Consider the following 26,122-nt stretch of genomic DNA (forward strand, 5'->3'; position numbering starts at 1 on the left):
AGATATTTAAGTGAGCCTGATGTAGTATCGCGAAATGTTTACCCAACGTTGGCGCAACATTGAGAAAATCACTGCAACGTGGTGGCAACAGTCCGTGGTACAGAGTGCCTAAGGCATACTCAAGCCCTGCGAGTGCGCGTTTAAAAAAAGAAGGTGCATACACACATAGGTTTAGCCTACACCAACATACTTTTGTACCTGCAAGATGATTTCTCGGTAGACATCAAGTACATATTTCCCCTTGCACGCAGATCGATCACGCTTTCATAACAATAACCATACGGGGTGTGAGGAGGACAAATACTAAAACAGGAAGTGTACGTATATGAAAGCTCAACTTATACTGCGCAAGCGGAAGGAATGAAAGAAGGGAGACGGGAAAGAGGGCAGACTACCAGCTGTTTACTATAGGTTCCCAGGTTCCCGAGTTTATTAAACGGGCAGGCTACACTGCGCTATGACGATGCCCGTAAAACCAGGATTCAATAAAAATGTACCTCTTTAAAGATAAACTTTTTGCCCATTGAGACGAGGTTGGTCAGAACGGAACGGGATGTATTTGTCTCCCTTCTTGCAAGACTGGGTGGATTGTGGCTTGGCTACATGAGATGCGTGCGCACGAGGAAGTTAGCCGACTAACTGCACTGCTGCAGTGGGGCATCTCACGAAGGAGCATTGCCGCGCGTGCCGTAGTGCCGTTACGTGACTGTTGAAACTGCGTAAGGGGGAGATAGCCTTAATGCTATAACCTTATTACGTCATTATGGTTTTCGTGCACTCACTGACAGCCAAAAGTTCCCGCATACTGTTCATATGCAGTTCCGATTGCTGTACTTCCACAACTTCCTTGCGTGCTGTTCATTGCGTTTTTTCGTATCTTTTGGCACGCTGCAAGACACAAAACTGTTTTCATTTAAAATGACCGCTTATCCACAGCCGTGCCTCCGTTACGTACCGCAATAATCTCTCGCGTGCTTGAAACGATGAAATTGTAGTCGCTTTGAAACGTAAGCACGGTGAGGAGTCCGTAGTGCTTGATGCCACCATTCCGCAGTGTGTCGAGAAAGGCGGCCGACTCATCCAAACTTTCGGGATCAACACGGCTGCATTAAAAAAAATCTCATATCAGCAAACCTCTTTCAATTAATGGTATGTTTCAACAACGCGAATTCCAGAATATTTCGTAATCCTGAATTACACTGTCACTTGTAGCTGTATTCTCACACGATTTATTTGCGTTAGAACTGTATGTAAAAAAACTATATAATGTCGAAAAATGTTGTAGTTTATTATTTACTGGTGGCTATCGAACCAACTATGTTGTGATGGGCTAGTTGGTGGACCTTGATTTTTCAGGAGGCAGCGCACAGAAAGATACAAAATACGCACGCATAAGGACGAAACACTCGCATGGAAGGATACAAAACAATTACACGCGCATGTGTTTTGTGTCTAATATATGTGCACGTGTCATATTTTTTCGTGCAGTGCCTCTTCAAAAAAAAAAGATAGAAATATCATAAGGAGATCGGAGGGCAGTGGGACAAGCCACGGTATAAACTAGAAATGCAGATATCCAACTACCACAAAGCGAAATCTATCTATCCTAGCTGGCCAAGTACTGCCTATAACTGACAGCCGATGCACAGTGAAAAAGAAAATAACAAAAATGGCTACTAGGACAGAGAAGTACAGCCGAGGAAGGCAGTTGGCATTGTATGAAGTGAAGTAATCAATGAGAAGTTTCGAGGGATAGTATTGAACCTGCTGGCAGGATATAGTAAACTGGAGATTATTGGGAAAGGCCTATGTCCTGCATGGAATTAAAACCGACTCAGAATAACGAAACCATCAAAATTATGCTGACTACGCTTTCCCATGCATGCTGAAAGTCGTTCCTAGGAACTCTGGTCAGGTATGGCAGACACCCGATGAGGTAGGCCAGTGGCATTCATGGTAACCCTAAATCTGTCGTGCTCATGTATGGGAAGATACCAAATGGGGTGCAGAACGTATTGGTAGTCGCTGCTTAATTTGTAGATGACTGCGGACACCAGGTCACAAACAGGGGCAGAGCCGCACATACTCATGTGTCCGTCTGTCTCATGTAACTCACATGGACGACCAGGCCTCACCATATCAATTGCTCCTTGTTAAAAGAAGCGTTGCCAAATACCATAGAAACGAGCCATGGCATTGCGAGGTGAATGTTCATGAGGTCATTGCGAAGACCTGCAGTTATGTAGTAGATGAAATCTTGGAAACGAGAAGCTCTTGTAATTAGGGCACAACCTTTGGAATAGTGCAGCCTGAGGCCGAACCTTAAGAACTCATCTTCAAGTTCTGCAGAAGTATTGCCGTCTAGTGTTACCAAGGCTAGCTACATCAGGACCCCTGAACTAAGTATGTCGCGTTCGCACAATGCCGTGGTCACATGAAGAAAAAACCAAACAAAAAGAACGCTGGAAAATAAGCACTTGATATTAACTCCCAAGTTTCTATAGCTCAAGAAAAGTCACGAGAAAAGTCGAGAAAAGTCACGAGAAAAGTCCAGACTTACGGATTAATCAGTCCAACAGTTACAGCCTAGGAAACAAGACTACCAAGTTTTCTTTGGTAGAATATTTCAACGGTGGCTTCGTGTTTCTGCACTTGCTGCTACTGCCTGCTCATTCTTAAACCAGCTCTTTGGATGTTTAGTCTTTCATTCAGCTGTTGTTACGCGCAATGCTGCACACTTTTGCAAAGTGGGATCTACACGTATTTATTTATTTATTTATTTATTTATTTATTCATTATACCTCAAATGCCCCAGTGGGGTGTTACATGAGGGGTGGGCTGTAGTACAAATTTCTTTCAATGTGGGTTTTGAACAGAACTGGGCTTGTATGGTGCATGACTTCGGGTGGAAGATCATTCCAATCCTTTGCTGTTTGAACAAAGAATGAGCGAAGGTGGGCTGTTGTGCGGGTATGCGCAGGATAAACAGTGTTGTGGTGGCTAGTACGAGAAGAGATTTGATGTGCGGGCAAGATACCGGATGCGTCAGACAATGAATGAAATAATTTGTGAAAAAGGATTAGTCTACCGGCGTTGCGTCGCAATTCTAGATACTGAAATTGGGCTTAGCGCTTCCTTAGCGCTTGATTGATATGTGAGGTTTAACGTCCTAAAACCAACATATGATTATGAGAGACGCCCTAGTGGAGATCTCCGGAAATTTCAACCACTTGGGGCTTTTTACACCGTGTACTAAAATCTGAGGCCGCGGGCGTACAGAATGTTTGCCTTTATCGAAAATGCACCCGGTGCCATCGCAATTTGATCTCTCGACCTGTGGGCCAGCAGCCGAGTACCTTAGCTACTAGACACCTATGGCGGGGCGTGCCGAACAAACTAAAAACTTCTAATCTTTGAAGAAAGACATTTCCTTCAAACAGTTTTCGTAGCGCTAAGAGTCAAATATGTCGGACTTACTCAAAGGAAAATGAAATGCCAAACTCCGTATTGCGGTATCTAGCGGCCATATTCTGGAACAGGATCCAGCTGCGGTAGTCTTTTCTGGCTTGAACTCGGCCATCTCTTGCGTAAACGTCAGTGTAGAAGAGGTAGTCACAGTATTCTGATGGGTACATCTCTTCAGTTCTGGCTGTCTCGCCTACAGTGCAGATGATTGCCTTCACTGGGTGCACAAGGAATAGAAAACAGGAGAATTTTAGGACTTGCCTTTTCAGTTAATGTACTTGTAGCTACTGAAGCTCTCTTGCTTGGTAACTGAAATCACCAAAATTATATACAAGCGCAAACACATGATGAACGCAAAACAACTGGTTTTTTTTGTAACTAGAGGGCTCTAGAAGCCCGTTTTGAATATGCTCAGAAAATTAAGGGTGCACAAACACTCCATTAGTGAAATCGACTTTCGATTGGAAGGGAGGAGAAAATCATTTGGATCGCGTATTGGATGTTTCAAATATTCCATAGGAAATCACACCACAATTATGGCAACGAACACACGTAACACAGACCAACTCTAATTTTTGCTTTTTTTAACATACGGACTGACATGTCGAAATGACTATCAAGTTCGCGCAGGTCAGGACTGGAGCAGCGGAAAAAAGTTTGGGACAGAAGAAGGCCCAAAGTACAAACGTTATGTTGCAATAAGACTTTCATTTGGGTGTGTTGCTTCATATCAAGGAGATATTGTAGGATTTAAACGAGTCTTATTGTGCAGTGCTTTTTGGTCTACGTTGAAGTTATTTTCAGCTTCAACGGAATACTGAGGTGACACGACAAAGCTGCTTCGATTGGACAGTTATCCGTTGAAAGCTCTACGGCTGTTCATAATATCATCATAAGTCTACGAATAAAAGAGAAAATGAAGATGCATAGGTCAGCTGAAATTTCGCGCCCGAAATTTAGGGCATGAACGTCAACATTATCTCAACAATATTCATGTCACAGTGGTATAATATTTTTGTCAAAGTGATTATGAACTTCGCACGCTCTAGCGAATGGTGGCGACATACATGTCGTAGCAGCGACTCTCGCTGAAAGAGGGGGTGCGTCATGTAGTCAACTGCATTTAGTTGTTGCGTGTTTTCACGCTCGCCAGGCCTCTTTTATTGAGTATAGTTGTCACTTTGGTACTGCGAAACGGTTTTTACTGATATTATGAGTGTTATATTTTACCTTGGTGTGGCTTTAGCTAGAAATTATGGGTTCGATCTAAAGCGACGCCCACAGGCTATCACGCTAATATCTTATCATACAACAAACTAATCACTGGGAGACGGAAAGTTTCATTAAGTCCTACTGGCTAAACGGATGTCATGTTTACACGTGCAATTGTCTATTTACTCGGCCAATTATAGCTAGTTTTGTCTACTTTTGGATGTACACGCTTTTAGTGTCTACTAAGATGTTACAGAAAAGATGTAATACGACCATACTGAACAAATACCAATACATTTCTCCCAGATGTGACAGAAATCTAGAATAGAGTACCAAACGACAATGTTGTACTAAAGAATGTTGCCGACTTCAAAAATGCTGTCAAAGCGCCTTTACGACATTTTTTTTCGGGGCCAAGTATTATATAGGCGATTACATGTTTGTTGTACTTATCATAAAAAAATACCAGAGAATGTGTATTGTTGTGAACAGTATTTTGGGAGATATCTTATTTCATTGTGGCGGGCTAAGTTATGGAACTATGTATCTTGCAGAATTCATGCGCATATAATTATATTGTCCTCAGTGTTACGACCCTCCGTGGGGTTATAAAGTATGAATAAATGAGTGAATAAATAAATAGAGAAACACATAGGTACACAAACGAAGAAGTAAATAAATGCATGCACTACACTACGCCTGAAGTTCTCCCCATAAAAGTCTTCTAACAATGGGTACATATGTCCACAGAAAAAGCAGCCGCCTTTATTTCTAATGTACAAAATATGGTGCCAAAGGGACATAGAAACGTGCTCTCACCTGGGCCTGGGATCTCTGTTGTCGTAGTCATCGTCACCGTCGTTGTAGTCGTTGTTGTCGTCTTCGTAGTTTTTGCTGGCGTTGTCGCTGTTGTAGTACGCATTGTTAGAGGGCTTGTCGTAGAAGACGGGCGCGCTGCGAGAAATTAAAGAAACGATAACCTAAATTCGTTGCACAATGAGAACGATTAAGCGTATAGTCATAACAGCATGTATTGAGCTTGAACTGTACAATATACGTTACACTGCGCTATACATTTGAAAAACACCAGAACCTTCCAGGCCGGAAATAATATATATTGGAGGTTTTTTTAATTTGCTTGTTCTTTTACTGCCCAATAAACTATTCCTCACCCATGAATGCTATGGAAACATCTTGTGAACTGGGGGATGTCGTGAGGACCCCCTTGCAGAGCGAATAAAAAGGGGGGTGGGGGTGTAGCCGGGGGTCTAAAATCAGCCCAACGTGCAAGGCGAAACAAGTCTGTTTTATTTATCCCTGGCGAAAAATGGTCAAAAGCGGCACGCCAATTTCATCCCAACAGCAAGTCAATGAGCTGTGTCATCAGCAGGCACCTTAAAACTGTTTCTGCTGGCTTTTCAAGCATCCTTTACCTTTCTCCAGGGGATTTCTGTAAAGCACTCACCTTAAGAAGAGAGAAACATTAGACAGCTGCACCATACCGTAACAATGATATGCAGCGTAGCAAATAAAGAAAAAAAAATACGATGAGGGTGCTTTAACTGAATTACGCGTGCTTCAGAAAAAAAAGGAATCCATTTAGGTTCTCTATTGCGATGAGAATTATATGAACCCTATCAACAAATTTTTGCCATCACCATCCCAGTCATGTCCCGCATAAAGTCCCAATTGATAACACGCCCCGCGTATCGTATCTTCTACCAACGATTGCTTTAGTATATTTCAATGCCAGTGCAAACGCGTTCTCCTCAACGGGAGCCGTAGGTCCATTTTAGTCCAGAGAGTGGTCCCGATGCAACGCTACTTGTAAGGTTGCGCAGCTTGCGTTACACATGCTTCCCAGCACTTTCCCACGGAGAAGCGATAAACGAGTTTCCCTCTACAATGTGATATGTCTGTCAGATTTGTTTTTTTTCTGCTCTTTCGTTGTTGCTGTAAGCAATGCCACCACGACCTCACAGCGTGCTTAAAGTGAAAGCATGCAGGAGTATCACAAAGACGCTTTCGAATTAGTTGTACGCATAGCGTCGCAAATCGTGACACGCTATCGAAAAAGGCCGTATCTTTTACAGAGCTCTCGTGACCGCCAGCATTGTTAACACGACGAATTCAAGGCGCCGCCCCAAATATATGTTTACAGCAGAACAAAAAATTACTTCATATGGGTTTCGTCCTGCGTCACCACATGATGGCTTCTCTCCACCATGGCTGCAAAGCGCACGCAAAGGCAGGGCGAAAAGCTAGAGCCGGAGAGGGCGAGAAGAAGGGTTCGTGAATGGTTGGATTGGTTACATCTGGCTGGCATTGAAAACACGGAGGAGACATTTTAGGGGCGAAGCTCCTTATAGCGGCACCCGTTTGTCCCTCGTAGTCGTAGTAGTAGTGTGTAACCAGTCTGCACGGACGGATTGACGCATGGACGAACGCAGGAGCAGATGCAGGGACGAACGCAGGGACGGACGCACAGATGGACGTGCGGACGCATGAACAGACGCACGCACAGACGGGCGGATGGACGCACGGGCGGCCACACAGACGCAGGCATGGACGGACGGAAGCAAGAACGAATGAACGGACGGATGCTTCATCCCACTCTCCATCATTCACTCCGTGGATATGCTGCCATTTTTCTTCTATCCAAGACTAGATGAGTGCAAGCTGGGGCGATGATCGCAGCTAAAGGAGACATTAAAAGAGCCGGCTCTTCTACATCTTTCTGAGGTTGTATGCGATGTCCACCCGCAGACCTGCTTTAAAGTCCCTTAGCGGAAAGTGAAAGACACGCCCTTCCGGAACGGGAATGAAGAAACGCTAGCTTGGAGTGGGGGGCTGCTTGAGCAGCAGCTGCGAAAATCAATTTTACGGGCGCGACTCGCCGATGTCTGAGGGGCGCTCTCTCGGCAGGCACCAGCGTGAATGGCTTGCATGCTCATCTATGCGCGGCACTCCTAACGCGGAGAGACTTCGCAAAATGGGAACATCTCACTGCTTCTTATAACATTACAGTGGGTTCTTATCGAAATTGAAGGTTTCACCCTTGTGGTGAGCAAGTGTTTTTGTTTATATATGCGGATGAATCTGACAGATTCTTAAAAAATGGCAGCATATCCACGGAGTGAATGATGGAGAGTGGGGCGAAGCATCCGTCCATCCATTCGTTCTTGCTTCCGTCCACCCGTGCGTCCATCTGCCCATCCGTGCGTGCGTCTCTTCGCGCGTCCGCACGTCCATCTGTGCGTCCGTCCCTGCGTTCGTCCATGCATCTGCTCCTGGGTCCGTCTATGCGTTCATCCGTCCGTGCAGCCATCCATGCGTACGTCCATGCATCTGTCTGTGTGTCCGTTCGTCCATCTATTCAACACTCCAAGTACCACCATCTCGCGTCTTTTCATCATATATTCCTCATATAGAAGCACCGCCATCCAGCGGACATTCCAAGGACTGAAAGAGAGGAGGCACACGCACACTTTCTTACGGCTTGAGCTTCTTGTCTACTTCCCACCTTTAACCACCTCGAGTTCATGTTATATACTAGTTCACGGTATTCATGGCACTGCGGCCCAACGCTTGCTAGACCTTTCTAAAACCATGGAGGTTACACCCAGCGAGTACAACCTAGCAACCCTGTCTTGTATGACAGTGCTCAATGTACATGCCAATGGCTGCTAAGAGGAAATGAGACGCAGGAGAGTTCGGCTTTTAGTTAACGCGCACACTGCGAAGTTTTTATCGTTCAACAACGCACAGAAGAAATCTTCCACCAGCACCACCTTGGAGGACAGAATGTAAGACTGGTTACACACTACGACTACTACTACTACTACGAGGGACCAACAAATGCCTCTTTAAGTAGCTTCGCCCCTAAAATTGCTTCGTGAAACCCCATTAATGAAGCACTACTCTAGTGTAATCCCGTGACACAGGCGGATATCGACATTTATTGCGCTTGGCGTGGTCAATGAGAAATGTGTGCTCGTGGACCAATTGTATCAACCGGGTTTTTCTTTCACTGTTTCAAGACAATTTGCATTGATATATTCTGCTCTTCGCTGATTATATTTTATTGCAAAAGCAATTACATGCACACTCTCGGCTGGATTTTACCGCCGGCGTCGGCATTGTCGTCATTCACCACATATGTATACGTATCTATATAAAAAAGGCAAGAAAGAAAAATAATCCAGAAAAAAAAAACTCCTGCGTGCGCAATAGACCCCTTTCCTAATTCAGTCTGGTAACACTTATTCAAGAGGCACTTTGGCTCTACTGCTCATCTCTATACTGTGACCGCCATCAGGTGGTCTTAGCGTGCGGCGTTCCGCGGGTACTGGACACAGTGCTTTTTGTGTGTGTGTGGGTGTGTGCCCCGTGCACGGCCGTAATTGCTTGGCGGCTTGTGTGTGTGTGTTTTTTTTTCTGAAAGTGGGGCGCAGCGGCACCATGTCCTGGACCAAAAGCCTTGATATAAGCAAAGTAGAGGCGTATCGAACGTCGAGAAGCGCCGAAACTGCAACAAACTGCGGAGCCACAAGTTCGTCACAGAAAGCTACCTTCAATGCTCGACCATAGAAACACGTGCAGACACCACGAAGTAAGTACTCTTACAGTCGTTTTCTTTTCGCTTGTTGACTGGTGGTAAGGTTAAACGTTACCCCGACAGTTCATGAGGCCGGTGGTCTGACTCGCTTGTGTGCGAGTAACTGCCCTGAACGAAGTCTATCTCGATGAATTTGCAATGCCTGTCGCATGTATGTGCTTTGCTGGTGACAGCAGAAGTTATCTCGTTCTTTTTACTCCGATGCAGTGATTCCACACTTGTGCACGTACGCGCGAAAAGCTTCAGAAGCCAGAAGAAGACGGCAACACCATACATCGTGTCCGCCGCAGTGACGCATGAATGTTACGTGCAAGATAGCGTATGCGAATGCACCACCAGAGAAAACAGCATGCCATCATGTAATAATACTATTGAAAGTTATTGTGCTTGTTATCACAAATGGGTATGAGGAGCCTCCGCCAGAACTATCATTTATGCAACTTCTACAAATGTGGAGGTGGCCCCGAGGGCAGAAAATACCGACTTTCTGCGCTGTTGACTTTGATCGGAGAGCCACAAGGTCAGACGCTGTGGCTTACCCGCCCCAGTCACGTCTTTATGAAGTCATAAAAAGGCCGAGGTCTCTAGAAGAGGTTCAAGTAGCTGCGAAACTGTTTGCAATCGAGTCGGCTGCCCATACTAAGAGTTCACTTCTGGGATACTGAAAGTCTAGTGCAAAAACAAAAGCAGACAGCATGTTTGGCGACACATGTGTAGGCTGCCTCTTGTGGAGCCTGAAACTGCTTGTGCCACACGACTTCAAGACTTATTTGTGCAGAGAAATTCAGCAGGATTAAGCTACGCAGCTGACACCCGTGCAGCTAGCTCTTTTTGCAAAAACTGTGCACACTATTGTGTCCTGTGTGGGCCAGCCACCAACTCAGCAAGCTGTAATTGAGGCAAGCGTGTGTATGTAAATACCTGTTGGCATGTGGAATGACATAAAACACTAAAACAGTGTAAAGTGCTTAAGTGAACGACTTTACCTTTTGTGTGTCTTCCTGCTACATAGCATGTACAATTCTCTAGAGATCTGCTACACCATAACGTGTTCACTAGCCCACTTCCACTCCTTCATACCCCATTCAACCTAAGGTTTAGTGGTCTAGTAATATGAATATATATGTTGTATGTGTAACGTTCTGGACCTTTAGAGGCAGGCTTTCGTGTTGGTTGAAGCTCAGCCGCCTAAACGAACCCCTTCCCACTAGGGTCAATGCATAGAAAACGTGTAGCATAAAATAAAGCAGGGAAAACACACAAAAATATTGTGGATAACTTCTAAGTAAAACCTGTTTTTCCAGTTTTTGTGCTTTTGTCCCACCCTATAAACATACCTTATACAAAGCAACCTAATTATACAACTGATTTCGTTCGTTTTATCCACCAGGCATTGCAAAGTGTGATTATATTGACATTTTTTGTGTTAACCCCGACATGTGCTGCACCTTGACATGCAGGCTCTCGTGATGTCTGTTAACGAAGGTCGCAAGCTTAAGCAGACTTCTCGCCAACAGAGCCACAGTGCGACATGGAGAGCTGCTCGCAAAGACCGCCTAACGGCATCTAACCTTGGTGTTGTCTCTCTTGAAAAGTAGACAGAGAAAGGCCTGCAAAACCTCACCACTGGCAGAGATTTGTTTCGTGTAAGGGCCATACAGTATATAACTGTTAGAGTACATATATAAGTATTATATATAAGTATAGTAGATATAGTAATGTAACCCAGTGTACACCTTAAGTAGGTTCCTATGCCCTGTTTACATCTGTTATACGTAGCACAACTTCCAGTAAACATCAGTGGCTATAAATTATTTGCAGTAATAAACGCACTGGTGCAATGTTATCGACAAACGATGCTCATGTGTCTGTTATCACACAATTCAAGAAACCTACACCCAACTGACATGACACGTACATGACTGCAGCCAGACCGTTGCTACTGCAAATCCTACGCTGCTATTAGGTGACTTTAAAAATTGTTTAAGAATGCACACGGCGCCCAAATTTCACTAATAATTGGCACAACAGACAGTAGATTAGGCCTATCGAAAATTTAAACGCCTTAATTCGCTGAATGCGTCGCTCGACATGTATTATGAGGCTTGCTATTTCTTCTGTTGCTCTAACTTCTTCAGTCAGGCGCTGCCTCTTCAGGAAAGGGGGAATGTTCACAACTGTTTTCGCGCTGAGCAGGTCGTGTATTTTGAAGCCCTTGACGGCATTACCGAGCCACCAGGCGGAAACTGTATGTTAATAAACGCAGTTTTTTTCAACAAGCTCTTTGTCTGACACTGACCCTGTATATAGCTTTGACAAAAACGTAATCGTGCCACCGGGTGCAACAACAACCGAACCCTGCATTGTATTATGTGATTTGCAGGTTGAGTATGTACCTGTCTGAAGAACCAGGGATCTTGGTACTTCCCATCTCAGTTCTGTTGCATCAATGATGGCCCTTGTTTTTTGAGTATCGCTCTTTGAAAATGGCTGGCATAGATCTTTCAACCTCCTCTCGGCTCACCAATAGGTCCATCTGGACAACTTGCAAATAAATGAAGCTCATCCATGTGGCGCATATCCTTCAAACTGTAGCAACTGATCTCTAGAACCTGCATGCTAGGTCTCTTTCGAAAATATTGAGGCACAAATTCACAAGAAAAAGAAAAAGCTTGGCTGTCAGCATGTGTGGCCTTCCTGCATTACTTGGCCTACCTGAGTAGCTCCTAGACCACACTTTTATATATTCTGCATTCTCACCAGGGTTTATCAAACGCAGAAAGCTCATGAATGATTCAATGTTTGGAAGACCAGTGTAAAAGGAATGTCCTCAAGGCTGTCCATGAAACATTCGCATGAAAATCGCCTGCTTTTCTGTTGATGAAGTTTTTTTATTTTTATACTGTTTCGCACTTTCTTTGAGTTTTATAAAGCACATCTTTTGCTAACCTCACCACCTTGGTTTTAGCTTCCAAGTCTCTCTTCAGCTCTTCAATGTGGATTTGAAGCAGAGATAGCTGTATTTTTAACTCGGGGACTCTCGCTGCTCTGGCACTAGCACACTTCACCTCTTCGGTTCCACTTTCTAAATTGCGCTTTCCAGTGGGCGTATGCGTGCTTGGCGCTCTGACAGCTGCTCCTCCAGATTCATCATTGTGGCTGCACATGTGCATCCACACACTTCCTGGCGCTTTTGAAACTCCGACGCACTGATGGGCTCTGAAGGACTATTGCTGCACTTGGTGGAGTCCAGAGCCTCATCTACTGTCGCGTGGTACCGTGACTCGGCGACATCGCCACCGGAACAAAGAGTTGTTCCCAACGCAAACTTGCTTAGAGCTGCCAGCCTGACCGATGGCGAACAGCCATTGCGCTTGCGTGACGCACTGCTGTCGGTCCCTCGGATCGCTTTTAACGGGATGCTGGGCTTTTCCAAACGCAAACACGCTCAATACGCCGTCAACTCGAAAATAACGCTCACCACCGACTACATTGAGCAGGTAGTTATCGTTGACAAAATGGGTCGAGTACACTTTTGGGCGCTTCGTCATGGCAAAGAATTTTCCTTCCTCGCGTTTGTTTGCAACGAGCCATCTCTTCTTCAGGATGGGGTTCTTTGAGAAGGTGAAGAACGGCACCTGCAAGTCGACAAAGTGTTGTAAGACGCGTACTAGCGAAAGTAACGCATAAAAACTAACGAAATGTATAAACGCAGACTTGCATTCGAGCCGTCATCTCCTAATACTTCTCGCTATTTGCAAAGCGGCATGTAGCAATGCACAGGCATGTCACCGAATCCACAGGCGCCAAGAGTTTGCAGCGAAATAGCGCTGCCTTCGTCGGTTTCGTACGTGTGGACAGTGGGACACCCGTGAGGCTGACCAACTGATGGCGGCCCTCTCTAGTCTTCATCCTTCTCAATAGGTGGCACTGTATTCCGAAAAAGGGTCTATCAAACGTCTGATCTCTAGCTTGTGAGTGCGAGGCATTAGCCACTGAGCCACGAAGGAGCTGCTCTTTGAACGTTCGAATGGCAAGCTATCGGTATCTACCACTTACCACTGGCGATGCTCATTTCGAGGGAACTATCGTGTTTGCAGTATTAACAGCAACATGACGTAACGATTGCGAGTCACCACATTGTCCCGACGCGGCGGCACGCGCAGTTAATTGGCATGCGTACTTTGCTCCTTAGAGGAAGGGGTGTGGACGATTACGCGTGCACGTGCATATCTCGCCGTCAGGAGAGTCATACGCCTCGGGCTTACACCGGAACGATTATGTTGTAGTTAGCGAACGCACAACGAGTCCTTGCACTCACTGCACAGTCGCTGTTTGCGAAAAAAGCGGGCTTTTCAGACACAGCGGAGTATACCACCGAGACGCTTATTCGCATTCATCTGTACCTGTGAGTACGTTTCGTCTGTCGTTTGTGCGTGAGAAACGTGGGGCGCAATGCGATCTGCTTGCCATTTTTCCCGTGACATTCGAAATTGTTGCTATGACATTCATTGCTTCGCCTTTGTAACAAAGCTGTGTGCTTGAGTGAAAAACCTGAAGGCATAGTACCAAGCATGGTATTACCATTGCTGCTTTCTGTCGTGGTATGTCAAGGCAGGAGACACTGAACGCCCGCGATTCAAAAGAAGTTGACAGAGAAGCGGGAACGTGCTTTGTGACATCAAACAAGCACCACCAGGATGGGAGAAACAAAACTGGATTTCATGGCATCAGCAAAAAGTCGATCAATGAAGTTGCAAACGCCTGTCATGCTTAGCCTTTTGTGAACTTCATTTATTGAAAAACAAAATTGCACCCAAAGGCACATATTTTTAAGCAGCTAGTCTCCTGCTTCATAATGAGGGAAGTGGATCAGCCATAAATTAGAATCTCGGCCAACCATTCAGCTTTCAAAGTATGAAAACGTCCACATATTCGAGAGCTAATTGTGTTGAGTTACGAACTTCCAGTACAGTGTGCGTTCACCATGAAAAGCAACCCAGTTTCAAATGAATCTTTTGATAGCAACACTAGTGTGATTAGATAACGCCATAACAATAATTGCTTCTCATACACTTGTTTCGTGAATTAGTAATGTTATATCGACAATTCATATGGTCAACTTCGCGAATTTCACTCTCGACCAACAGCTCAAGCGCATTAGCTGTGGTAACTCGCTAATTACAAAGGTTTAATTTGTGATGTGCACTAGTCTGTCAGCTGTTATTTTCCCCCTACTTCATTCACCCGCGGTAATACGCTTAACGCAATTGTAAATATTGATATCGTTCTTCACATGAACTAGTACATACGCCACTCATTGTGCATCACCTAGCGTATTGAAAAACAAAGCGAGAAATTTTCGTCCTATGCAATCTCGCTGTCTTCCTTGTCAATTCATAGCTTCGAACTTTGCCCATTGAACAGCTGTGTTATCAAAGTTGTGCCTAATCACATTTCATCTGCATAATTGTAAGATGATGTCAGACTGCATTTTATATGATCTCGCAAGCGAGAAAAAAATATTATAAGGTTTGCAGAGCTCCCTGAACAAAAAAAAGCATACCTCTTTCTTTTTTTTTTTGCCATGACATTTCGCTTGTAAATCTCATATATGCTCATTTATTGCTCTCTTGTTAACTGCAAATTTGAAATAAAACACGAATAAAATAGTCTTTTGGGGGAGCATCTTTTCTTTTGTGATGCCTAAATTTTCATATTTCATTCTTTTTTTAAATCGGGACGAAGGTCTTATGTAGCTCATTCACAGCGAAAAAGTTGCCGTCAGCATAGGCATCGGCAACGTCAACACGAGGAATGGAAAAAAAAGTTTATCAGCCTATGACGTAATCTAGATTCCATTTGGACACCGTATGGTGACCGTAATCATTGAATGTCGTTTCTTGGTCAAAGGCAGGAGAGGCATTTTAAAGCCACGTGACGCGCAGAAAGCTTCAAATTCTTCGGATTCCGGAGGCAGGGCAGAGCAACGTTAGGTGCAGATTGATTTTAAGGAAGGGATCAGTACAGTCAACGGACACATCAGAGAGTGACTTTAGCCTTGTAGTAGCATTATGTGAATGCAAAAGGGATATGGTGCACCTTTCGTGGCATGAGCTACATTGGACGCCTTCTCGCCATTTTGCTGTGGCCGATGCCTGCGCCGCGAGTTGAGCTGTTTTTCAGCAACCGCTGGAACTAGCAGTGGCGCTTACCGTGGCATCCGACGTGACGTCAAAAGAAAATCTGTTGAAACTGTGTTGCTACTAAAGTGGTGAAGCCGGTGTTTCATCTTATATATTGAAGTAGTGGCTCGGCGGGATTGTTCAGCAGATGTGGATAGTGAGTCGGAGCGATTGAAAGAGCTAGGCCAGGCTTTTTGGTCGAAACGAAACGTAGGCAGCAAGGCGTGGAGACGGAGGAAGAACGATCCACATGCCGCGAAAAGGGCAGTCGCACAGGGAACTAAGGTGAACAATAAAATTAACCGTACTTCCACTACGCACACCCAGGCCTAATTGAATTAAGCCACAGTGAATCCTTGATCTGACTTACTCCTGTTAGTGCATATGCAGGTTTTCTATTCTCGAAAGTTTGTGTACTATTTCGTGATTAGTACTGTGCAAGAAAAGTTATCCTGCTTTGTATTGTGCATTAATTTTGGGACAATGCTGTATAACGCTGTTTTAACGTGTTCATTTTGTGTTTATCATGACACATATTACATGACGCTATTCATTCTGTTCTATCAACCATTTATTTTGCTCTAAATGTTATAGCGACACACAGATATGTATGACGTCCCCCAGTAAGTTTACAACTTCTGACCTCATAACACTGTACGTATGCCTATTTCCTTCTCGATGCAATGAGTGTCACTAAACATAAATTTCTCCTCTTTAAGGAAAGGGGGTGTAGTAGAAAGAGCAAATTTGGGTGGTCTCAAACGAGGCGGCGTTCCGGCATCTGACATTGTTACAAAAATTAGCGTCGTTTAGAATGTTGCGCCTCCTTTAGTTCAGAACAACACATTAACCAAAAATGACAGTAACAAAGGGCACCTCCGCAGGGCACCTTCTAGTTGCAGGGCACCTCCGCTGTACCCTGCAACTAGAATAGTCAGTACCTCTTTCCTATTATCACAGTTATCAGGTGCCACTCTGCGCATCGCAAGAGCTGGTCATAAAACTAGGCGGTTTACCATAGATGGTTAATACGACATTTGAAGAGATCACTCAGCCTGCAGCCTACCATTGGCCTGGCTGCTTGCCAGATCCAATACAAATTATGCATAACAGCCTGGCGATGCAAGTTCTCCGTGATGACACTAACGATTCTGTCAGCGTGAAAACGATGGAGCCAATAAAAGTTAGGAAATTGCACAAATTTCCTCTTTTTAAGACTTTACACTACTCAATAAAACCAGCAAGTTACATTCTGATATATTTTGATATATTATTATAAATTTTCCTGTTATTGACATGTATTGCCTAGCAGGCATGCATTAAGCATCAGAATGCATAAAATTGTGCGATAACATTCAAACTAATTGAAGATCGAATTTGAGGTTGGCAACAGCGTTCTTTCAGTACGATAACATTTTCGAGCTTTCCTAGTGAATGATTGCTCTTGTGCTAGGGATCGTCTATTGTTTATCACAGTACTATACAGATAACGACGTGAAAATCATGTAGAGCAGCTGCTAGGGTTTATGATATTATCCCTGCAGGAGTGATCACGTTCGTATTTCGTTTTTATAGCATGATCGTTTTTCGTTTTTATAGGCCAGGCTTGTTCTAAAATATTTAAATAGCTTCAATGTTTGTTTTTAAGCAATTCGAGCCTTTTTCATGTGATTTGACAACATAGAAACTTTTCGCTTGATGCTGCGTTGAGGCATGCCTCATAATAGATGCTAGAAATATTTCTCATAGCCGTAATCAATGTGGTGTAAATCACTGCAAATGTGACGTAAGGTGAGAAAATATACACTTACCTGTGGGTACTGTTGTGGACATTGACTGTACTGTGACCCTTGGACTGCCTCCCATTCGCGGTGTCGTTGAAACAGGTGGGGCAGCAGGTGGACTTGTGGTTGGCTTCACTTCATGAGAGTCATCCGTGGCGGCGACAGCCGGATCACCCTTTACTGTATCAAAACCGGCAGATATCGGTCACCCATCACAAAGACACAAAAACGACATAACACGTACCAGCCAGTAACCTTGAGCACTTTAGAAACAACCAAACCTTGATTAACGAACAGATCTCTGTTGATACTCTAACCCACAGCATTCGTGTGAGGTATTCGATTATCTTCCAAGCGAGTTAGAAGAACGGTAATAGTTTTAACTTATTATGGCTTCATTACATTACCGGTAAATACTACAAATAACGTTCAGCTTGATTCACTTAGACTAATAGTGCGTTTGCTTAATTAGGTTGCGTTGACGAAAAAAACAGCCTCTTGATAATTTCTCTCCTTTTGTTGTTTTGCAGCGAGGTATCTCCCTCGAGCACTAAATGCCTTTAGGCAACATGTGAGGAAGTATTTGTCTGCTTCTGGTTTGTAAATAGATGATGAAAAGCAAGGACGCTTCGAATTCTCTACAGTCGCTTCCAATAGCGCTGGTTAGCATTCTCGCATGCAGGCACATCTTTTAATGTGTACGGTGGGGTTGGAGTTGTAACCAAAACTGTCGAAAAGCACCAGGCACGTAATTTTATTCGAATGTTGTAGACACAGTCTCCACAGGTGGCAACTTAATTTTATTCAAATTGAATTTTACATTCTGTTCTTAGTCAAAATAATTGTAACTGATCAGTTTAAATAAATGGTGGGTCACGTTTGACGGCTATCATAGAATGATAAGCTAATCAATGAATCACAAGATAGTATGCATTTGCTAAAGCTGACAAGGAACATTTTAAAAAGTTTGACGTGCCTACGCATTTTGTTTCGTAGGGTCCTGCAACATCATTTAAGGTAATCGTTAAGTGGCTTCATCAAGCAGTTTATTTTTTGCCTTACAAGTCTACTGCCGCGAACCTTTTTCGAATTCGTCAAGTACAAACTGAGTTGAACGCTCGCTTCAAGTGCTTTCTGTCTTCTTCATTGAAAGAGAGCACGCTGAATGGTAAGCAAACAGGGAGAGGACATGGGGCCAATAGATGTGTCCTTTATTCAACACGGATTACGAACTCGAGCCCCTCCCCCCCTTTTTTTTTCTTCAAACGTGTGCATTACATTCAGTGTGATTGCGAGCACACATGTAGTCACGCGGCGGCCTCCTTCGGTGGTGAAGGTAACTGTTGGGCTCAAGATTTTTGAATAAGGTAGTGGGCATAGTCTTCAGGGTTTATATGTCATAGCCATTTTTCTTCGTAGTATCACGCGTTCAGAAAAGAGGCAATTATTTGTAGTGAACTTTGAGAAATAATTGCACATTCTAGGCTACGTGCTGCCAGGTGCAGATTCAGCCCTACATTTTAGGGGGGGGGCGTCGACTTGAAGTAAAACCGGGTAAGAAGGACGCACCTGACACTTTTGCTTTTACTGCTTATTATCATCACAAGAGCCCTTTCACAACATAATTATTGTGATTTCTGGTGCTCACATTGATTGTACACTTTGTACGAATCACTGTAAAGAAGTGGTTGACAAGTACTGAAGGTAGGAAAGCCTTGGGCTGAATTAAGCTTTTCGGAAAGGGCGATAAGTCCTACCCCCCTGCCCCTAGATAGACCACTGCGTGCTGCACTCTAATTTATGACCCGTGCGTTCGCAGGAGCGTTGACTACTGACAAGCACCATTTTCGAACCATGCCAACAATGTGATGCAGGGGCCCTTTTAGTAGAATGAAAAAAGCATGCTCACTGAAATCGCTGCTGCTGACGACGACGACAATCACAACACTTATCAAGACCACCAGGCAGACGCACATCAAGACGGCCAGGATGGTTTCCCGGGATTCGGGTTGACTGCGCAGAAGATTGTTTAGACTTTTATTTGAGTAAGTGCTGCTTAAATTGGTACCTGTTTAAGTAAGGAGGTATTACAGAAGAAATTGATCTGAAGACAGAAAGAAATAATTATATAGAATTTGCTCTGTCAAGCATACAAACAAGAGATCAATTCGTTTAGTGTATACTTCGTAAACAAAATTTTCTGACTTGCCAGTATGTGTTATGAAAACGTGACAAGAAATGCATATGCAGCGCTGTTACGTGTAGCTTTCTCAACGGGACAAACATGCGGCGCTCAGCAAGAGACAAGTTGTTCGTGATAAAAACACGAAAACAAATTTACCTTGTATTAACACTTTGAATTGAACGAAAACATCCCGATAATTCAAAGGAGGCTGATATGGCACAAGTACGCCATGATGAGAGTCCGCAGGCAAACATCCCTACGGCTGGTGGGACTGGATCATGCAAATGTAAACGTTTTCCGCGCATAAAACTGCACTCTCAGAGGCAAAATGCCTTTCTTAGTGGGGAACAATGGATGCACGTTCCGCGTTTTGTAGTTCGAGAAAATCATTGATTGATTGATTGATTTGTGGGGTTTAACGTCCCAAAACCACCATATGATTATGAGAGACGCCGTAGTGGAGGGCTCCGGAAATTTCGACCACCTGGGGTTCTTTAACGTGCGCCCAAATCTGAGCACACGGGCCTACAACATTTCCGCCTCCATCGGAAATGCAGCCGCCGCAGCCGGGAATCGAACCCGCGACCTGCGGGTCAGCAGCCGAGTACCTTAGCCACTAGACCACCGCGGCGGGGCATTCGAGAAAATCAGTGCAACCACTTAAATATGCCACGTCAATCATACGTATATGAGCGTTATGTGCACATTAAGAAAAACTAGCTAACGAAGATTAATCTTAAGCTCTGCGTCACATCATGGCTCATATTCACATCGTGATTTGGACGCGTCCAATTCAAGCAATTATTATTTAATTATTATTAATAAAGTTTTATTGTTATTACTATATGGTTAATATTGCCATTGATGATCATGATGCTTTTATAGAAGCCGAGAGAAAACACTGGAATTCTGATCAACTGACTTGCTTTGCAAGTATACTTAGTTCCGCCTCGTTTTCTTACTCGAAACGCAATAAATTAGGGGGCTTTTCAGAGGCGTAGTAACTCAAACTGACTGGGGCTATTAGAATCAGCCCTAACAAAGGCTGCAGATAATTTGCGCGTTTTTGTACGTAAGAAAAGTTCAGCGAAGCCATTTATAGGACGGTTCACTAGCATTTCGCCTCCGTCTGAAATGCTGCTGGCCAGCCGGAATATAAACCCACGTCTTTTGTTCAAGAAACCATGGGCTCGTTAACCTCTAAGCTAACATTGTGGCTATGGATATATGTGTAGACTAAAACACTTTAGCGTCTCATGGCGTCCTTTAAAAGATTGTCATGTTCTATATGCTGTAGCACACAGTGAAAACTGCTCCCGTCCGTGAAGACGGTTTCTGAGTCCTTTCAAAGCGTACTATGTTACAGTGGACTAGCCATGGTGCAAAAGCTGACAACAAGCTTAGAAATAACTATGCTTATTTAGGTTGGTACGTAATTGTAGCAACGTTTTTGGCGTCATTCTTGAGCAAAAATATTTTGCGAATAATAGAAGTTATGGCTTATGCATGTAATTTGTTCTGCTATGGTATGCAGCTGTACAATTTGTTACACGCTGTTGGCAATAGAGGGTAGCCACAACAGCTTTTTTAAACGAAAGTCACACGCAGATTTATGGGCAGTGACCCTGTGGGTATTCGGTACCTCTGGAAGAGAAAAAAAAAAATTTGCTATTAAGAAAGCATAACTTACGAGTCAGGGAGTTCTGACGCTGAAAGAAGTGAAGAAGCGCCCTATCAGCAACCGAATATAGGCTGTATTATGGCAACAATTCCGTGGTCTAATACAGCATATGCCTCATTATAAGACTTTTCTTAAAAACTTGACATTGCCTAGACGTCCAAGCATCAACACCAATGCTAACCGCAGATACCTGCTGCCCCCGAAGCTTAGGTTTTGATGCTGGTTATTCCGTGTTTCAAATGATATATACTTTTTGGTAGTTACCTATTTATTTATTATAATTTCACCTTCCAGGACTTCAGGCTTGAGCAGTGTTGGCGATACGCAAGAAACGTGACAGTCAAAAAGAAATTGTTCGAAATAAAATTTGCGCAAGCAATTGCTGGGTGCTGCTATTTCTCGTAAAATCGTTGTTGGCTGGATAGTTGTCTTGAGCAGCAACGACAAAGTAATTGCGCATCAAGGAGGCGCTACGCAACTGCACACTTTACCTATTTTCGATGTAGATCGCATGTCCACTACAAGTCCTATCTCGTAAACTGACACTAATGATGTGCATGCGTAAATTGTTCGTTGGCTGAAGTTGCACACTTTCACACAATAAAAGCTTTCGCTGCACACTGCTGTTCACTTCACTTCTGAGCAGTTGAAAAATTATGTTAGTTCTCAGTTCTTCATATTTGCTCACTCAATAAGCAATGAATTCATTGCTCACTCAATAAGCACTAAATTCAACAAATTTGCTGTGTTGGTTAGTTGGTTCGGCTTCTCATTTAATGTAATATTAATAACTGAAGCATGGTACACAAATGACCACATGCCCAGCCTACAAATATACCAGACGTATTTTTTAACCACCGATGTTGGCGTCGAGGGGGAGGTGTCTCGCTGTTGGCACTTTGTGATAGTGAATGCCAATTGGTCACTGAATTTTTTTTTTCAAATAATCCTGATGTAAATAATTTTCATTTTATACCATTCACCCCGCGATGTTGCATCACAATTTATAGAAAAGTTAGAGGGCATCTTTCAGTACGGCACTGAAAATAGATAGAGCATTTTTTGTGGCGGAGATTTTAACGTTGATGTACGAGGTCAAGGTGCAGTTCTCTTTGACTTCGACATTATTGTGTCCTTCTATGAATGCTCACTTGTGAATCATATTCTCTCCTTATAAATCCCCATCAAGCAATCCCGAGATATATCATGGCACTTGTTAACGGTTAATACGGAGCCTCACCACTCACATGTGTTGAGGCACCTTGCCTCTCACAGTAATTACAATGGTACCAATTATTCACCACAACTTCTAGCCCCTCGTGAAAACCTTCATGCATTTGCCTAAAAGGCGGCCACTTACATAAAATTAGAGAGCCTTGCTCGGAAGACTTTGTGATTCCAGACGCGAATGAGGACCCCTCTGTAAAAGAAGAAAGTACATGCGTGTAGCAGAATGATTCTAGTATATATAAAAGAGTATATAGCTTTCGTAGGTATTGAGATAAGCCCGATAGCCACAATGCCTTTCGAACAAGCACTGAAACTCATTGACCTACCTAGCAACAAATACTAGAAAAACAAACGCTTTAACGTTAGATGAGGGGACCGGACAGCTAGCGTGATCGAGAGACTAAAAATACCATTAAAGTGATCAAAAGCCCTTTCAGAACTCGGGTACACGTGTTGCTTGGATGGTGCATGTTTGGATGGTGCATGTTGCTTGGAAGGGCAAATTTAAAAGCTCCTTTTGTTGGTTAGACCCAGTAATGAGAAATAAAAAAAACTGATCACAGTTTTTAACCGCTCTTAATATACAGAGAGAGTTTTAGTGCGCTGACAATAAAGATACCAAAGCCTAGAGCACCGTGGAAATGGTCAAAGTGTGTTCTTGTGCTTTCTTGCACGCCATGAATCCTCCAACACGGCATATTGCGGCAGAAGTAATGTTCATAACTCAAGCATGGTTTATGGTACTGAGGTTGTCGCCGCTGCAAATTCTAACGTTAAAGGCGACATTTCACAGTGGACAACTTTTTGGGAGCAATTTGAGCAGATTATTCTCTTCGACAACGACCTGAGGCCATTCACACAGTTCTATTACCTGAAGAGCTTCGTATTGGGCGATGCAGCAACCGCAATTGCGGGCTTGCCCACGACCAGATCTTGCTGTGCCGATGCCATAGCAATGCCGAATGAAAGATTTGGCGATAAAACGACCAATATTCAGTACTGGGTGACGTCCCTGAGGAATTTCCCAAGGTTGACATTGGCTAGTGACATCCCTTGGGTACAAAGACTACGATGCCATGCCGCTAATTATTTGGTGCCTTTGAGCCCTGGCCATGCCGGCTCGGACATAGTCAGGTATGCTCCCTGATATCTTGCAGACGGCTCAGATGAGAAAACCGGCACCGTGCCTTGACACGGCCAACCGAAGTACACGCTGCTAGAGCTCCGCGTCGGGCACACCAGCAGAGGCGTAAGCTGGGTCGGACGCTGAGCTAAATGACCTATTTCGATTCATACGAGTGAAGCTGCAATACAAAAAACAGCCCACACCGGTACGTCACAGACCTACTTTTGAGGGCCTCTTTAAACGAATAAATGATGACATCCCAGCGCCATCAGTTTTGCACGCCACGTCTCTAGGGAAGGTTCAAATGTATCCTCTGCCGAAACGTCAGATATGGAACGCTTAGTTGCAGCGCCGATATTTCTCTTGCGGTCAAGGAAGAGCAGCTGCAAAAACATAAGCGGTGCTTCCACTGGACTTGAAAAGTCCACCAAGCGAAGGATTGCCGCATCAAGCTTACGTGCAGTTCTTACCGGAGAAGACATGCTTCATAATTGTGCGATCGCAGTTACACGACGGCTTCGAGGACTACAGGGACCTCAGAAAGTGTCACAATGTGCGTTTCTTCAAACGCTTTTTCATCCAGCCAAGGCATATCGTCCACAAGGCAACCGCTAAGAGAAAACGTGCTTTATGTCGAGACATTCCGCACCGATTAGGTCCAGGAGGCAATGTGTTAGGGGTATTGTGGTTGGCGGAAACCAAATAAGCTTCGGTAATGAAGATGTGGCTCGTAAGCTTAACCTGAAGGCGATTAGGAAGACACGGTTAGCATTGAATACCTTTGGAAGCGATTGCTCTTCAGCTCCAGAATAGTGGAACGTGGTTGAAATACAGCTATGAATCAGACACGAGAACGTAGACTTTAACACAGAAGTACATCTCGTTCCAGCATGGAGTTTTGATGGCTCCGGGCTCAATTATTCCGTGCCAGCAAACGTCAAAGCGTTCAGAGGTGTTAGGCCATCGCGATTTAGAAGTAGAGATGCAGCTTTTGAAAATATAGTCATCGAAATATGTTCATTTTAAACGCGTAGATATTTAAGTTTTTTCTCATCAGTAACTTTGTCTGTGGGTCTTTCAGTTCCTGTTACTCCTAATACTGATCAGCGCAATAGAAAATAAATGAATGATAATACACTTTCGTGTCGTGGTGAGGCTTTAGCCGGAACCCACCCTCAAATCCACCCCGAGAACAAACCCACCTACGAAGGCAGTTATCTTAGCCACTGGACTTTACGTCTAAAAAAGCAAAACGTGAATGCAGCTGAACAAAATGATTGCGTTGTACGCGCGGCATATAAGAAACCTGCCAACAGCGAAATAAAAACTGTATTCAGGGCAGGCTGTAAAGCGGACACCCATGACTGTACATTTAAGGAAAACTGAAACTTTGCAAAAGTTCAATGTGCGAGTTTTATTGGGCATGGGATAGGCTTGCTGTGAAGTTTTTCAAAATGCTAATGAGAGCTAAAAGTATTAGAGTCCCAATGAGCAAGAAACAATATTGTAGAAAAGCATAAAACGTACAATAGGACTTTAAGCGTGGTCACTACGTAGACCGATCGAGTGCATTAGATTATCTTGCCAAGCTGACCAACAGTCAGCTATTACTAGATGAAAACCTATTTGAAGTAAGCAATTAGTTCAGAATTAACTTACCCATTGTCAGGCTTTCTTGTAATATATTATCTTTCAGAAGATTGTTCGAGTGCTTCAGTGTTGCTGCAACCGTTGCTACTGAGCAGTGGTTGAGTTTCCGATGTGGTAGACTGGGCCAAAACCTGAAAACGAATTCTCATACATAATCACCACTTCAAGTACACCATTGTTTTTATCTATAGTGCGTTGTTTGACAGAAAGCGAAATTGCATTGCACGTAGTGAATGCTCAACGAGTTTTATTTCATATCGGTCGTATGAACCATGTAAATATTTAATTGTCTTCTGAGTTCATCAGTTCAACCTACACTGTGAAATGCCCTGTACACACAAAGCACTGGGTGCACAATATGAAGTTTTTGTTTTTATTGTGATAACAAAATGTGAGAAAATTACCCATATGTGGTGAATATTTCAGCCTTTTTCAGAATAGAAAGGCTTTCGTCATTCTCCTTCTTAAATACATTTTGAGCTGCCTCGAAAGCGATCTCTTTTGCTCATGTTTAATGTGGCTACGTTTATCGCATCTCTGCAAAGTATAGTTATTTGCGAGTGACGCCCTTTTCGATTTTCCGCTCTTCTAAAAGTTGTTACACACCTTTTTTAATTTAATTGAGCATACACCGAGCGCCTCAGGAACAAGTATTAGCAGGCCACAAACTTTTTCACTTTAGTTAAAGTCATAAGCCGTCTGTAATAAATTAAGAATGTCTACCGTAGGTGCAGCTGCCGTATGTATGTAGAGCCCTTTTACTCTTCAGTGATCTTATATTTTAGCACTAGCAGGCATCCCGGTAAGTATTTCACTTATGTGCGCACGAGCTTTCTCTCTAACGCCCTCATGTCTGTGCGTAGCTCTACAGACTAGAACCTTCAGGGCCAACGTCCTTGTATTTGTCAGAGCCACAGTGAAGGTACCCCACGCGCAATTCTGACGAAAAATATGATGTAATTCAGCGCACCACATGAGGAGGGGTG

At 43.8% G+C, this 26,122-nt stretch overlaps 1 protein-coding gene across 1 annotated transcript; it reads right to left on the reverse strand.

The window, feature by feature from the left end:
* Positions 1-108: 108 nt before the first annotated feature.
* Positions 109-25,149, reverse strand: LOC142768310 (uncharacterized). The gene is made up of 6 exons (XM_075870276.1): positions 25,146-25,149; positions 17,292-17,444; positions 5,497-5,631; positions 3,478-3,682; positions 956-1,103; positions 109-126 (listed from the first exon to the last, which is right to left on the reverse strand). Exons 1-6 carry the CDS (start codon positions 25,147-25,149, stop codon positions 109-111), a joined length of 663 nt encoding a protein of 220 aa, XP_075726391.1.
* Positions 25,150-26,122: the final 973 nt, after the last annotated feature.

This window comes from Rhipicephalus microplus, chromosome 8 (genome assembly GCF_043290135.1).
Source record: "Rhipicephalus microplus isolate Deutch F79 chromosome 8, USDA_Rmic, whole genome shotgun sequence".
NCBI lineage: Eukaryota > Metazoa > Arthropoda > Arachnida > Ixodida > Ixodidae > Rhipicephalus > Rhipicephalus microplus.

What these genes read in the sequence shown, in the direction of transcription:
- LOC142768310 (XM_075870276.1), bottom strand. An exon ending in GTCCACAACAGTACCCACAG is followed by an intron (nt 5,632 to 17,291) that starts GTAAGTGTATAT and finishes AATTTCTCGCAG; the next exon opens with CGCGCCCGTCTTCTACGACA. An exon ending in GGCATTTCATTTTCCTTTGA is followed by an intron (nt 1,104 to 3,477) that starts GTAAGTCCGACA and finishes TTTTTAATGCAG; the next exon opens with CCGTGTTGATCCCGAAAGTT.